Source organism: Pelophylax lessonae, assembly GCF_965119305.1.
Source record: "Pelophylax lessonae genome assembly, chromosome: 7".
Classification (NCBI taxonomy): Eukaryota; Metazoa; Chordata; class Amphibia; order Anura; family Ranidae; genus Pelophylax; species Pelophylax lessonae.
Window position 1 is genome coordinate 112544053 of NC_138774.1, and position 16985 is coordinate 112561037.

Genomic DNA, 16985 nt, shown 5'->3' on the forward strand with positions numbered 1-16985 from the left:
GTTAACTTTTAGGGGCAATCAAGGGGTTAACTGTGTTCCCAACAATGTTGACTGTGTGTACTGTGCGCCGTTTCACTAAGAAATGTGCCGGTTTTTACTCCCTTTACACGGAGAAAGAAAAAAATGACAAATCGTTGCTGTCTGTAGAGAGCCCTGTGTTGTTTTCTGTCATTCGTTTAGCTGATCAGCAGGTTCCGGCCATAAATCATTTGCTAGCTGGGACCTGCTGATCTGCTTCTGCTGTAGTGAATGACAGCACAGCCTGGACAGGAAGGTGGTACCCCCCCCCGGAAATGCAAACCCCATATATTTACATGATCCTACGCAGCGGAGCCGCCCTGTAGCAGTAATGCTACAGGAGGCAATCAGCAAGTGGATAAAGTATAAAGGAAGGCAAAACTTTATTTTAGTTTTGGATAGAGTGGAAGAGGATTAAAACAGAGAGGGAGATATAGCCTCTCTATTTTATCCTGTTTACCATTTTCACTAAGAGTGAAAGTGAAAGAAAATTACCTAATTCTAAGTGGTCACCAGAACGGGAATTGAGGGAAAATCTTGCAACTGGGACACTAGTTCTGTTGACTCTGGTGACTACCAGAGATTTCTCTTATTTTGGAGGGATTTCCTCCTACTTCCTACTGTGGCTATTGGACAGGAGGTAAAGAAAAATCTCCCAGTGCCTACAGATAGAAAGAAAACTGACAATGGTTATAACCCTCTTTCACTCCCTACTTCCAAAACGGAAAAAAAAACTTACCTTAAGTTCTACTAAACATGTGCAATTCATTCCGATATGAATACAAATTCAGACAATTTTTTGGTTATTCGGAGATTCGGATGTATCCGAATCTCCAAATGGAATTGTAAAGAATGTGCCCCCCGACGAACACCCTGCAATGCACTGAGCACTGCACAGTGCATTCTGCACCTTGATTGGGCAAAGCTTTGCCCAATCAGGGTGCAGTGTAAGCTTATTGTTAAGGAGCGGGGCTGGGAAGCCAGCCGCGGCGTCCTTAACAACCGATGAGTCATTAGCTGTCAATGGATTTCCCCGCTGACAGCTGAATAAAAAAAAAGTATATATATATATTTGTATATATATATATACACACACATATATATATATATATATATATATATATATATATATATATATTTATATATACTGTGTAAATTATATAAGTATATATAAGGTATAAAGTATATATAAAAAAAATAAAGAAAAAACCGGCATGGGGTTCCCCCCAAAATCCATACCAGACCCTTAGGTCAGGAAATCCATACCAGGCCAGTAGGTCAGGAAAGGGGAGGGGATGAGCGAGCCATACTAGGCCACATGCCCTAAACATGGAGGGTGGGTGCTTTTGGGCTCTGCCCCCCCAAAGCACCTTGTCACCATGTTGATGGAGACAAAGGCCTCTTCCTGACAACCCTGGGCTGTGGTTGTTGGGGTCTGCGGGTGAGGGGCTTATCGGAGTCTGGAAGTCCCCTTTAGATCCTGGTCTCCTTCCTATGTGAATGGGTATCAGGTACATCGGTCCCCTACCCATTCACAAAAAAAAGTTTAAAAAAGTAACCACAAGAAACAGTTTTTGACAAGTCCTTTATTAAAAAATAAAAAAATAAGGTCCCTTGATGTAAATCCATCGTCAATCATGACTGTTAAAGTGCTGAGCATGCAGACGGTGGGAGGTCTCCCAGGAGGCTAAATCGTTTTATTTTTTTTTATTTTTCAGATTCGGTGGTTGTTGTGATTGATTATGGATTTACATCGAGGGACACTATTTTTTTATTTTTTAATAAAGGGTTTGTCAAAAAACAGTTTCTTGTGGCTATTTGGCGGGATCTGGGAGCCCTTATTCCGATAAGCCCCCCACCCAGAGAAACCAACAACCACAGTCTAGGTTTGTTGGGAAGAGGCCCACAAGGTGCTTTAGGGTAGGGGGGCAGGCATGTGGCCTGGTATGATTCAGGAAGGGTTGCACTTGCTCGTCCCCTCCCTATTCATGATCTGCTTGGATAAGGGTCTGGTATGAATTCTGGGGGGGACCCCACGCTATTTTTTTAAAAAATTTGACGTGGAGTTCTCCTTAAAATGAATACCAGATCCAAAGGGCCCGGTATGGACTTGGGGGAAGGGGGGGTTGACCCCATTCCGATTTATTCTTTATTTTTTAATAGCTAGGTGACAACAATTGTAACCGCAAGTCATTTTAAGTAGGATTTGTCTCGTTTTTGCTGTAGCATGTTTTATGCATGCTACAGATGCACAACTTTTCAGGCACATTGAGGGGTCCCCCAGGTACTATATTTAAAGAAATGTATCATTTTTATTGTTGTACTTTTTAGCATAATTAAAAATCACATATTTTTTTTTATTGATACATGTCCCCCAGGGCAGTACCCAGACCCCCATACCCCTTTTATGGCCAATTACTTGCGTATAAGCCTTCAAAATTGACACTTTAGATTTCTCCTGTTTGGCTCCCATAGACTTCAATAGGGTTCGCCATTTAGGTTAGAACATTTCCCCAATTTGGGACTTTTGCTGCCAACCGAACGGGGGGGGTGTTCGGCCCATCCCTACTGATGACTCATTAACTGTCAGTGGGCTTCCCCACTGACAGCTGAAATTTAAAACAAAAGAATGCCTGCAATAGAAGGATCTAAAAGAAAAATGCCAATTTTTTTTATTAAATGACGTGGACCCCCCCCCCAAATCTATACCAGACCCTTATCCGAGCATTCAGCCTGGCAGGTCAGGAAAGGGGGGGGGTATGAGCGATCGCTCCCCCCCTCCTGACCCATACCAGGCTATATGCCACTCAACATGGGGGTGTGCTCCCCAAAGCACCTTGTACCCATTTTGATGGGGAGAAGGGCCTCTTCCCCACAACCTTGAGCAGTGGTTGTGGGGGTCTGTGGTTGGGGGGCTTATCGAGCTGGAAGCCCCTTTTAACTAGGGGGTCCGAGATCCCACCCCTCTTGTGAAAAAGTATTGGGTACATAGTATCACTACCCATTCACCAAAAAAGTGTACAAAGTGAATAAAGACATTACACAAGTTTTTGACAATTCCTTGATTAAAAAATAAAAACAATGTCCCCCGATGTAGATCCATCTCACGGTGCCGGCTGCACCGCCACACCTGCCAGAGCAAAAAAAAACAAAGCGAAAAAACCCTCCAGTCTTGTCGAAGACTCCGCACCCACTGCCTGCTCCTCCTTCTGAAATTTCTTAAATAGGTAAGGGGTGGGGTCACCCAGTGATGTCAGCGGGTGACGCTGCCCCTTGTGACTTCACCTACTGGAGCATGCTGGGTCAATGACATCACAAGGGGCGGATTGTCCGCTGAGGTCATCAGGTGACTCGGTGCCTTTAAAGAAATGTCAGATGGAGGAGCAGGCAGTCGGTGGGGAGCCATCAACAGAACCAGAGGTTTTTGTTTTTTTGGGTTTGCAGTGCGGCAGGTGGTGTGAGATGGATCTACATCAGGGGGAACATTATTTAAAAAAAAAAACAATGTCCCCCGATATAGATCTGTCTCACTCCACCTGCCGCACCGCAAGACCTGGAAAAAAAAACCTCTGGCCTTGTTGAAAGCTCCCTGCCGACTGCCTGCTCCTTTATCTGAACTTTCTTAAATAGATAAGGGGTGGGGTTACCCGATGACGTTAGCGGGGGACCCAAGCCCCCTTGTGACGTCACTGACTGGGGCATGCTGGGTTGATGACGTGACAAGGGGCAGGAGGCGTAACATATATCTACATGGGGGGGTCATTATTAAAAAAAAAAAAAAAAACGATGTCCCCTGATGTAGAGCCCGATGACAGCTGATAAGTCATCAGTTGTTAAGGATGCAGCAGCTGGCTTCCCAGCCCACTGCGTAACAACCAGCCATTCTTAACACTGAATTGGAATCGGTCGATCATCTCTCGACTGATCCGAATTCAAATTGTTCCAAAGATGTGGAATTCGTTTGAAAATTCATAAACGAAACAAAGTTTACTGAAAGCGAAAAGAAACTACACATTTTCTGAAACAAATCAACGAAACAAAATTAGTGACATAACTAATCTATCCAAAACATAACGAAAGGCATTTTTCTGTTCTGCGCATGTCTACGTTCTACTCTAAGCAAATTTTGGTTTGCATTACCTTGATTGAAAGTTGGAAACTTAACATTTCTATGCAATATTTAATTCTAAGATTTACTGTATGGTTATCTAAAAAACACCAATACAAAAAAAAGTTTTCTTTTAATTAATAAAAAGTATTCTTATGTACATTTGCTTTTTGATTTAGCACTTGTAACATTTACACAGTTTTTACACTTTACATGCACCACGTGTGTATCCTGAGCCTTCTATACAAGAAAGTGACTTGTGCATGTTTACACAGCTCTAATTAAGCTCCTTTTCACTTTAGCAAACCTCTTCATGCCATTTAGCAGTTAGTCTATGGATTCAGCAGTCTATCAGAGATGGTCAAAGCATATACTGTATATATGAGGTGTCTCAGTCTTAGTCTCTCTGAAATGAAACATTATCAAGTCCTTTGATGTCCGGAATTTCCACTCCATTGTCTTCCTCCTTGACTGTGTCATCCTTCATATCTTTGTACCTCTCTCCACGATTCTTCACCAGGGCAGGTCCCCAGTTTTCAGTTGGTCTACAACAACTTGCAATACGCTGCAATAACAAAAGGAAATGAGTTTAGTGTGAAAGTTCATTGACTTGTTAAAGGAAAATATTCTGCACTAGATAAAGCTTGTCAGCCGATTGAGTAGTTCCAGGTATTTCATGCTTACTGGGTTCTGCATTGCATGGGTTCAGCTTTTTTAGGCTTCTTTTTGGATAGCAAAGTTTTTTTGTTACAATCAAGTTTAATGAGTGATCAAGTTTAGAAATTACATATCAATACAATCCAACAAGGTAAAGCCTCTCAAGGAGGTAGAGTATGACAAAACATATATCAATATTTGCACATATATGGTCTACAGTAAGTTCAAAATCAGTAACAAAAGGATAGCAAATTTTTTAAACTCCAACCCAGATCAAGCATAGGAAATGCTTTTCCATACCTGAAAAATGTTCCCTTTAGCTTGAATGACTTTCACAATAGCGATGATGGGAATCCATATCAGGCAGAAGACGACCATTAAAAATCCTAATATAATTGCCCATTTTGGGTAAACTACACCACCATATGCTGTAGCTTCGTATGTGACCAAAGACCAGACTAAAATGGCCTGCAAAAAAAAAGAAACAAAGTCAAATAGTTTATGTTTGAAAAAACAAAAATAATTCCTGTGCGATCCCTGTCACCTCCAATGACACCCCAAATGCCGAGCGATTTTGCTGCGAATTGTCACCTGACGAATCGCAGTAAAAATTGTGCAACTAGAATTTGGGGACGCCTTTCGCCCAAAAGAAGAACAAGAACAAAAATACAAGAACTTCTTTTGGGCGACAGGTGTCCCGCGATTCTGTTTGAGCGATTTTACCCACAATTCTGCCCACGCTCTGGGACGCCAAGATGTGAACAGAATTAATGCTGGATACGGAAATTAAGAAAAACATGCACAAAGTTGTAAACCTTTTGTTTTAAAGTAGACAAATACAGGCATTACAGAAATGACCACTGTCCAAAGTGAAGTGATCACTTTACCTCAATGTGTGCTTCAATATATGACTGCATTATGTGGTTATTATAAATAGACAAAACCATAATAGAACTTACTGCTAGCAATACTGGGGATACAAAATACCAGCATACTCTCCACCACAACCAGAATATCCAGTGCTTCTTCCCAAGCATCATCTCTATATCCAAGATGACTCTATTGCCACCTGTTAGAAATAGTAATAACAGTAATAACATACATCACCTTTGACAAATGTATGACAAGCAAAAGTTAAAGTGATATTAAAGTCTTATTTTTCAAATTTTTTAAAAATAACAAACAATGTTATACTCACCTGCTCTGTGTAATGGTTTTGCATAAAGCAGCACGCATCCTCCTCTTCTCAGGTCCCACAACGGCGCTCCTGGCCCCTTCCTCCTGCTGAGTGCACCCAAGCAGGCATGCTCCCGAGCCACGGCTCTGCGTGTCTATTCACACACAGAGCAGCGGCCCGGCCCTGCCCCCTCCCTCTCCTGATTGGCTCACTGGCTGTGATTGACAGCAGCAGGAACCAATGGTTTCCGCTGCTGCCTAGGCTCTTATGGACATCACTGGATCGAGAGGGAGTTCAGGTAAATAAACGTAGAATGCATAAAGGTAAAAAAACCTTGAGCCTTTAGAACCACTTTAATTTTATGATAAAATATAGGTAAAAAACAATAATGTACAGTATTTTCAAAAAGTATACATCAGGATTGATTGTGTTAATTTTACCAAAACAAAAATTGTGATGGACTTACATTTTTACATTAAAAGGAATACAAATGTTGCGCTGTGTTACTAAATTAAATGTGTCTTCGCTGTATGTATCCCAATACAAAGGATCATAATATTATCAAAAATAAATGTGATATTTTACCAACATCATAATTTCAAACACAATTGAAAAAAATACATCATTCAGAGGGTGACACACTATTCCAAAGTGACACCAAAAAAATACCAATTAATAAATCAATAAACATTGATCCTGATAGAAGTCCACCACCTATATGTAAATGTCCAAGTAAAACAAGTAGTTATGTGTAGGAGGGTTCCACCACCATTGTAAATCTTGCCATATGTTTCCACTTGAGAATGATAATAAGTAGCCTTGTGAAGGCAACACCACCACCAATTGCAGCCTTTTACTAAGTGATAGGACACCAAATTATAGGTGGCCTTATAACAGCACGTTATCAGTAATCATCCATTCACAGCCTTGGAACCATTTTAAGTTCTCAAGAAGTTGTGAGGAAGAACAGCCTATTGATTGAAATGAATAAGTGGCGAAGCTTGTGCTGACGTCATGACCCCGGCTGGAGTTAGCAGTGGTGGTGTTTGTGTTTATATGCAATTTATCCTTTTACTTATGTAAGTAGATGCACAAATACTTATTACAATAAAGCTGTGGGTTGCACTATGAAATGCTTGGTTATCTCTTACATGGCTTAATGTACATGGCAGAGTAGAGGTGCAATCAGGGAATCCCTACTGATGTACATGGAGTACCTGAAGTGCCATTGAACACAACATGTTGATGTGATATCTCATAGGGTTCCAAGGCTGTGGATGTATGATTACTGATAACATGCTGTTGTTATAAGACCACTTATAATTTTGGGTCTTAAAGAGGCTGCACTTGGTGTTGGTGTTGAATTCACAAGGCTGTTTAGACTAGGCATACGGAGTTCCTGCTGAACCGGCTGAGATTCAAACAGTTATTGGGCAGGCTGAAAATTGATTGATCGGTCGACTTGGGTACAACCAGCCTGCCAGATTCTCTTACGATTATCACTAGCAGCTGCTATAGCTGCTGGCATTAATCACTGTCTTCTCCTGGCCAGGAGCAGACAATAGCTCAGCAGGAGGCATTCCCCTGTCAGCAATGTATGTGTTGATTGGGCAATAGTGCAAATTTCTTTCCTGACAACCATGTATGGCCTGCCTTATTGTCATTCACAAATGGAAACATATAGAAAGATTTGCAATGGTGGTGGAACCCTCCTACAAATAACTACTTGTTTTATTTGGACATTTGCATATAGGTGATGGACTTCCATCAGGATCTATGCTTATTGATTAATTCATTGTTTTTTTTTATGTTCGTGTCACTTTGGATTAGTAGTGTCACCCTCTGAATTTTCATTTTTTTTCTAAAATTGTATTTGAATGTATGATGTTGACACACATACAGTATCACACTTATTTTTGATAATTTTATGATCCTTTGTTTTGGGGTACATAACGAAGACACATTGATTTTAGTAACATAGCTCAACATTTGTATTACTTTTCCTTTTAATTTTGGTTCAGCACTTGTATTATGTGTTGTTTGTGAGTGCAGCTTTGGGAGTTTCGATTTTAATTTTTGTTTGATGCTAAGCACCAAGAGCAGTTTTTCTACCATTTAGTTAATTGGGACATTTTTACATGCCCGTTGTTTTGAAATGTCCTTATTGCCATAAAACAGATAGGTAATAAAAATTTAAAAAAGCCTGCCTAACTGTTTATAAACTATTCAGACTACATTTCCTTTAGACAATTATGGCTGAGAGTATTGGGTACAAAAAAAAACATTAACATACACTGGGCTTGATTCATCACTGCTTGCAGAGCAGAGTAATTAAAGATTAATTTAAAACTGAGATTTAAAGATACAAACTATATCAAGTATGGTATCCAAAAAATGACAGTTACTCAAGGGATTAGCAGCTTTGTGAATTGATCCTAGTATGTTGTTATTTACACAGCCATTAAGCACAGTCCTAATAGGTGAGAACATTTTAGAGTACATACCATATATCCAGATCACACCCACCAGCTCTAAAACAGCAGCAAAGAGAAGAGCCCATCCACCGCAAAACGAGTCAATGAGGTTTACCCAATATATTCCTGCCTGTAGAGATAATCAGATAAATGTTTGACTGCTAGTTCTAGTTCACCAAGTTATAGAGCTATTGATTTGTTTGAATCTTTTTTTGCCTGTAGTATGTAGCCTGAGTGTAGCCAACAGAAAGTAAAATATATTTTATACCAGGAATGTATTTAGCATAGTCATTTCATTGAGGAAAAATATTCTCTTTCAACATTTTAAAGTCATTCAAAACGTATATGTCAGCTTTTAGTGGATGATGGAGAGTTAAACCATCAAAAAAATGGCTTTGGAACGCCAAAACTGGCAGACTCATGTTTGAGATCACAGGTTGGCAAACCTACGAAGGTGATCGTGTGGGGATTCTGCTCTGTTTTCAATTTTTTTTTATTTCATTTATATCATTTTCTATAAAAATGATAAAAGGACTGGAATTTCCCAAAAAGGAAAACACAACACTCAAAGGTAGGAGGTAAAGTATTTGGCAAATATGGTATTGAGATCTCACTCCACAAGAGGTTCAATGAGACAAAAAATATTTCAGCTAACTTAGAACTAAATTGTTAATTTTTGGATGGATTGTCCCTTTGATTAAAATAAAGATTCTGCTAAATCTTTCCAACTATGAGATCAAAGGACACCTCAATCTAACCAAGCCATACCCATGTCTTTTGAAGCCATTCCTATTCAGTAAGACCATCCTAGGGAAACATTGATTGAGGATTAATGTACCAAGAAAACAGTTGTTTCAACATTCAGTCCAAAACTATTCATATCTATTTAAATCTTTTTGATATATAATCTTTTTGATGGGAAAAAAAAATCCACAATTTCAATAAAACATATGTACAACTCTCAATGTTTCCTTGTCCTGGTAAAACTCTCAATGTTCCTGGTCTTACTAATTATCAAATTAATTTATTTTTGGGCATGCAACAAGAGTCAGGCAAAAGTTTACCTGTGTAACACACGGGAGCCCCAGTAAGAATAACATAGCGCATATTGCAGTTGTCAAGGGAATCCTCAATTTTTTCATTACTTTTGGGAAAACATCTTGTATTGTTGTTGTAAGAGTTTCTATGATAAGGAAATAAACAAAAGGAGATTAAACATACCATGACAATATTCAAACAATAAGCCAATATTAAGTAAAATAATGCTATAGGAAAACTATAAACTACTTTTATTCATCAATATTTCCACTCCTACACATGATTAAACTGTAGTATTGTAAGGAAACTTTAACCACTTCCGGACCGGAAGTTTTTCCACCTTAATGACCAAGCAATTTTTTGCGATACAGCACTGCGTTTCTTTAACAGATAATTGCATAATTGTGACGCTGTACCCAAATAAAATTGATTTCCCTTTTTTCCCACAAATACAACTTTCATTTGGTGGTATTTGATCACCTGTGCAATTTTTATTGTTTGCGCTATAAACAAAAAAAGAGCGACACTTCTGAAAAACAAAAAAAAAATTATTTTTCACATCCTGCTATATAACATTTCCAAAAAAAAAAAAATTTAAAAATCTAAATGTTTCATCATTTTAGGCCAACTTGTATTCTGCTACATATTTTTGGTAAAAAAAATCCCAATAAGCGTATTTTGATTGGTTTGTGCTAAAAGTTATTGGCTGTACAAACTAGAGGAAAGATTTGATGTCATATTTATTTATTTATTTTTTTACTAGTAATGGTGGCCATCAGTGATTTTTAGCGGGACTGCGACATTGTGGCAGACAGATTGGACCCCTAACTGACACTGGTGACACTACTACAGTAATCAGTGCTAAAAATATGCACTGCTACTGTAATAATGACACTGGCAGGGAAGGGGTTAACGCAGGGGCGATAAAAGGATAAAATTTGAGTCTAGGGGGTGTTTCCTAACTGTGGGGGGAGGGGGAGGGGGATGGGCTTGTGAAATAAACACAAAGACTCGTGTTCCTAAATAGGATGAACACTGGAGCTCTGTGTTGATAGCTGAGAGAACGGCCCCGTGGATCTGCTTCCCTGCTGGCGAGTGGGCATGATCTACGTAGGAACCTGCTGAGCTGAGCTGCCCCTGTATGACTGCGGCGGCTGGTCAGAAAGTGGTTAAGGGTAATCCTGCAACTATATGTACGTTTATATATATATATATTTTTTTTTGTGGTAGGATTAAAACATCTGCTAGGCATTTGCTTTTGTTTTCCCCATCTGAAATAATCACTCAGTAGAGGTAAATCCAAAATGTCACAACTGTCAGCAGAACAAGGGGAGAGGAGAAAACTGTTCCAGTGACAACTGGTAACGCTAGAATGCAGTTCAGTCCCCCACGAGGCAGTCCAAGAAAGTGACTGGATGCGATAGAGAGGTTCTATCTTCCCAATCAGCCCACCGCTGTGTTGCAGACATTGAGCCTGAGAGAAGGGGATCTCAGGTGCATATCCAGGTGCACCTGCATCGGCTGTGTGAAGTGCTCTAGAGTGAGGTGACCATTTGGGTTACCTGAAGAGACTGTCTGTTTCAGGATGTTCGCTTGGGCCTTGACTGAAAGATTGGTGAGAGGGCACCTGCCCAATCCTCCCTAAGCCAGAACACTGAACTGCTTTTGTTGCTCTGCCTCACTTGGTTAGGAGAATCTGAGATGCTGTTGCACCCTGCTTAGCAGTGATAGTACCTACCTGATTTAACTGAAGATTATCAACACCATTCGAGACCCTTCTATCTACCAAGTCCTCTTTGGATGTACTCTGTTCTTTTCACACAAGAAAACCAGCGAGTGCACCACCATAAAGTTATATAAAGTCTGAAGGGCCCTGTCTACACTTGGGACTTGAGTCATTACATGAGCGGGTTTAAGTTGTGGGTCAATTCAGTGCACTGAATTGGGTACTGTGTTCAAGCTGGTCATCTGGGACTGTGATGCTGGGGCAGAGAAGGGAGAGAACTGACATAGAAAGCAAGGTCATTCCTCTGCCCTCCTCCTGCCTGGACTCATATACCTCAATCTAAGTTGAGTTGGCAGTTAATTCACCAAATTGATATTCACCATTTCATTTGTTGCTTATGTGTGTTTACCTCTGCTCTCGGGGGTTATTCACTTAAAGGGGTCCCCTGAGAGCAGACGGGGTTGATTTTTGAGGTTTCTTTGATAGCCTTTATTTCTTTGATTCACCCTTAAATATCTGGGTACTATTCATTTTACTATTGCTTCTTTTCTCCTTAAGCAAGTTCACAGTAAAGATAACTTCTGTGTTCCCTACAACCTGTGTCCATTTTCTTCTGTAACTACACTAACATTTTGCCAGGTATGCCAGTGGGGTTTGAGTCTGTGCTTGGGGTTGAAAAGGCAGAGTAGGGAAACAACAATATTCAAGTGGCTCCTGCAGGGGTAGCGATATACAAATAACAAGTGCTTCCAACATTGTCATTGCCTCTTTTGGGTCCTAAAGAGGAGTTTTCTTAAAAATGCACATTAGTGCCCCACCTTGATATATAAAATATAGGTTAGCACTAACCCTGCTGATTTAAAACCTCTAGGTCAAAGAGGAAAAAAATCTGAATAAAAGTGATAAATACTTATGATACACAACAACTGGTATAACTTGCATTTTCAGGCAAAGTCTGCTTTAGATGCTCTGGTCTTTGTCCTGGCATTTTATTGGGCTGCTGCACTGTGATGAGCACAGCTAATGCCTTTCCTAATAAATTATCTAGTGTACATACACATAAATAAGATACACGCCCTGTTATACTAAAGAAGGGAAGGTGGGGAGGATGTGATCACATGACTTACAGGTGCTTACAAATGTTGGAATCCTGCTTTATTATAGAGTATAAATCTAGTGCTTGCAGTTGGGCTGTAGCCAGCCTGAGCTTTATTTTATCTGGAATCCTTGGGTTTCTCCTAAGATCACAGGCATTGTTTGCTCTTGTCTGCTTTTTTTACCCCAGCCAATTAATGAGGAGTTCATACCAGTGATGTGAGCTGGAGAAGTTAATACATATTTAGAAAGAGCTTCTAAATAGTTATTTTCTTCCCAGGCTCTGTCTGGTGGGGAAGAGTGTTTAGCAGTGTCCAGTGCTTGACTCCCAGGTCTGATGCCTGAGGAAGATATGATTGTAGGGAAATGTCTTGCTTGGGGCCTGAGCTTTGATCCAAGAAATCTAAGCTGGCCTGTGTTAGGGCTGGAAAATTAGGAAGGTGGATCCCAGTAAGAAGTATCCTCAGAGGAGCTCATTGCTACACACATATTAGTCAGGCTTATTCACTAGAGAAATAACGGAAAATCACATTGAAGTGAACACTGTATTAACATAAAAGGGTCATAGAATATCTATGTAACTTACCAATTAGTGCAAACTGAGAGTCAAGTCCCAATGCCAGGAGCATACAGAAGAACAAAATAGACCAGAGGGGAGCTACTGGAAGCCTGGCCAATGCATCAGGGTAAGCAATGAATGCCAGCCCAAATCCTGTAAGATGACAGATAATATTAAGATATGTTTTTTTAATCAATAAAATGTAATATTGTGCATATTAGGTGTATTAAAGTTAACCCAATAAAAATGTAAATATGGGAACTACTGATTGGTAGTTGGGGCTTTTAGCATTAGTCGCATTTCACTTCCTGACTTACTGACCTAGAATGAACATGCAAGATAAGAGTCCAGACTTTTCAGACTAACATGTTTGTTCCAGGTCAGTGACCCACAGGACAGTGGAGCCAGGGTAAAAACAACAATGTCTTTTGATAACTTGGTTTACAACAAACCTACAGAAGAAATTTTTGGCCATTTACTCATAAGTGTTAACGGTGACCTGTGACAGAATTATATTAGCTGCCATTGCTGACTTGGTTTTTAAAGTATGAGGTATGGAAGAAAACTCTACATTTCTTTGAAGATGAATGATGAAAATGGTGGCACTCCAGAGTAGATAAAGATAAAAGCATAAAGATTCGATATTTAATATCAATAAGCTATTCAGAAGATATTATTTATATATACAGAGGATAATATTTTTAAACAATTATAAAAAAATCATGGCTCCAATGGAACACAAAAATATAAATTAACATACGTTGTTTCTGTTGGAGAGTAGTATATATACTTCTCCCTCTTGGCACCCCTACCCTCAGGATTGACTTTGTACAAATATCAGTAATGAAGTAACACATATACAGATTTTGTTGTGGGCAATGAAATGTATAGAAAGACAAGCGAGGTGGACACCGCTCCAAACAACCTGTAGCTGCATCCACATATAATGAGGATCACCTGGGTGCCAGCCCGGTCCACAGATGTGTTCAATACAGATGAATGATGAAAATAGTGGCACTCCAGGATAGATAAAAAATAAAAGCTTCTTTATTAAATAATTCAAATAAAAGTCACAGGAAAAACATACCATCCCAGGACAGCCAGTAAACTTGATTCACATGTCAGTGCTTATTTATTGAATAATGATATGCATGCAGCTACAGATTATTGTGTCCAATTGTTCAAAATATTCTCTCGGTATTCTGAATAGCTCAATGATAGTAAATATTTAAATCAATGCACATATATATGTATAGCTCTGTTAATTTAGATATTTACCATCATCAAGCCATTTATAATATTGAGGGAATACGTTTGAACAGTTATGCCTTATGACAGCTGTAGCTTTATTATTTTTTTCTTTAATTGGATCTGCCACCCCCCCCAAATGTTGCCCACTAAGTCTTATAATTATTTTAAGCCTCAAATCCAGATTTATTATTGTGTGACCCTGCTTGGAACTGCACAACATTTCCTCCAAAAATGACAACTTCTTACAGTCAGCCGCAGCCCTATTCATTAGGAAAGCTGTACTCTGAGCGACTGACTAAGCGTGGCGTGGGTACAGCTTTACCCTAGCAATGGATAGGGTTGAGGTGCACATGTACAGTGAGAAACAACTATTTTTGAAGGTAAGGCTGTGCTTTCTGAGTGGTACAATACAGTGAAGATTGCAGAAGGTAAGTATAAGACCTAGTAGGCAGCACGCATGGAGGTAGGGGGATCTAATAAAGGAAATAAAGAAAAATAAATTTACCATTATCCTTTAAGTAAAACGTATTATTTATCACTCAATAAAAGGAAAAAGGGTTTGTCCATGAGGGATCTGATAGCTGAAGATTAAAGAAGCACTCTAATTGAAAAAAAGTACTCTGATTAAAGAAGCACTCTAGGCAAAGAATTACTGGGAACATGTGTATGCTTTTTTTTTTTTTTTTTTCATTTTGCATATACCACTTTGCAGAAAAATACCAGTCCAAAAAATGACAGGACTGCTGCATGAAAATCCATTTACTGCTGATAAAAACTCTGCTGTTTTAAGAATCAATATAAACATGAATTACCCTCATCCACAACATCAGGAACCTTCTTGCCTGACACTAGGGCCATGTGACCGAGGATGGAGAAAATAGCAAATCCTGCAAGGATGCTGGTCAGGCAGTTTATAATGGAAACCACTATGGAGTCCCAGTAACAGTTGTTCTGGAATTTGTTATAGGATGAAAGAGCAATCAGTCCTCCCCAGGCTGTGTTAAGAGAATAAAATATTTGGGTAGCAGCATCTCTCCACACCTAGAAAGGAAAAGCAAACTTTTAAAAGTAACTTAAATAGTAACAGTAAAAGTAACTAACAGTATTGATTTCAAATGGATAGCTATCTAAATCACTTAGGCCCCGTTCACATGGGGCGGATCTGTTGTGACGGACTCCGCTTGCTCAGCGGGGATCGGACCCGTCAGAGTCCCACTCACCTCTATGGGGAGATTGAATGAAAATGGACAGCCTGTCTGTTTTCATCCGATCCGACCCATCTGTTTTCAGGGGATCTTCTCAGATCAGATGCCAGGCGAGTGTCAGCGGACACATGTCCACTGACATCTGCCTCCCCATAAAGGAGAATAGGGGGCCTGATCAGGTAACCCTATAAAATGGTCAGGCAGACCCGATCGGTCCGATCGAGTAAAAGGGGTCTCAAAATGTCTCTGAACTTTTTATTTTATTTTTTTTTTTTTGACTGGGCAAGGAGAGTATATCAGTGATAATTGGTCAGTGATGTCAATGTTATCCCTAATCCCCGAGATTGCCAACCAGCAAATTAATGGAGTGACAGCACTGGTTTCTAAGGACATGGTGGGAAATGGCACTTGCTGCTTTCCTAACAACCATTGACAGCAGAAACTGCCATAAATAATATCAGTTGAAAAAACATTACTTCAAATGCCCAAATGAGCAAAGTTTAGTCCAAAACTGTTTTTTGGACTAAACAGTGAGCTCTTCCCTACTCCCCAACAGGGTGCATATAAAAATAAACTGGTAGGGAGTTCTATTTTTTAATTTTGTATCCAAAACAATAAAACAGTTTGGGCTTTACCTGCTCTTACATATATCCAATCAGGGTTCCTAGCTATGGCAGAGCAGCATATATTCAGCCCTGTACTTGACACCCTGAAGTTTATGTGCCTCTGTTGACCCACCCCTTAGCCATCAGAATGTTTGAAAGGCAAACTATAGTTTTTATAAACCTATCATAAGAGAAATACCGGATTGCAGCTGATGATGACCTTTTTCTGAATATGCTAAATGCATATCTGTTCTTAAAGCTCCAGTCTCCTTGTCAATTTTTTTTAAAAAGCATCCTTGTGATTTATTTTGCTGCTACAGTTAAAAGTGGATACTTTTAACAGTGTAATCATTGATTACCACCCCCCTATCACTCCTCCATGTGTATATCCTTATACCTGCCCCCTTTCCTGGTTACTGTGTCCCCCTCCTCTGTACATATCAATAATTTAAACACAGACCTTAGATCATCAGTTTAATGTTCCTTCTCCCTGGATCCTCCCCCTCTTATTTGTGTACCTAAAAAGACTAGAGCCGAGGAGTAAGAGGCAGCGTCTGTGAGCTCTGCTGTGAGGTGTGCAGGCAGTAAACAGGGAGAGATGGCGGCTGCCACACAGGGGGTAATTGCCATGTGTGGGACCCCAGGCACCCCACAAGAGATCCAGGGCAGGTATGCCGGGTGCCCACGCTAGCACACTCCTGTTAGACAAGTTACCCAAGCTCAGTGGCAGAGCCTGTTCTACCACTGGGCTTTGGGATTCAAAACAGATGTCTATGCTGGGTCTAGCCCTGGTTGGCCCCTCCACAGTGGTGGCACTCCAGGGCCCAGTCGCAAGTGCGACCTTTGCAACCCTGGTAGTCCTGCCACTTGGCCCCTTTATATTTTACATTTGCTTTCAAGCAAGTGCACTAAAACTCATTAATATGCATTGCATTAAGGTAGCCTATTCAAAATGAATGGGCTGCCAATGCACCCTAACATGCTTGACCCTTTCCTGTAACGCAACATATGGCAACACACTATACTGAGGTGTGTTGCAGTGTCATTAAAAACGTATGGCACTGCAATGCAG

At 40.0% G+C, this 16985-nt stretch overlaps 1 protein-coding gene across 1 annotated transcript in view; it reads right to left on the bottom strand.

Annotated features, from left to right (window-relative positions):
- Positions 1-4523: 4523 nt before the first annotated feature.
- Positions 4524-16985, bottom strand: part of LOC309560524 (uncharacterized protein) — a gene marked incomplete at its 3' end in the record, with an annotated part of 174787 nt that continues 162325 nt past the window's right edge. The window contains exons 23-29 of the mRNA XM_082264155.1: positions 14916-15144; positions 12880-13005; positions 9499-9617; positions 8465-8564; positions 5743-5852; positions 5084-5251; positions 4524-4691 (exon numbers count right to left, since the gene is read on the bottom strand). Of these exons, the coding sequence (XP_082120281.1) occupies positions 4524-4691; positions 5084-5251; positions 5743-5852; positions 8465-8564; positions 9499-9617; positions 12880-13005; positions 14916-15144 (1020 nt within the window). The remainder of the gene's footprint in view (positions 4692-5083; positions 5252-5742; positions 5853-8464; positions 8565-9498; positions 9618-12879; positions 13006-14915; positions 15145-16985) is intronic.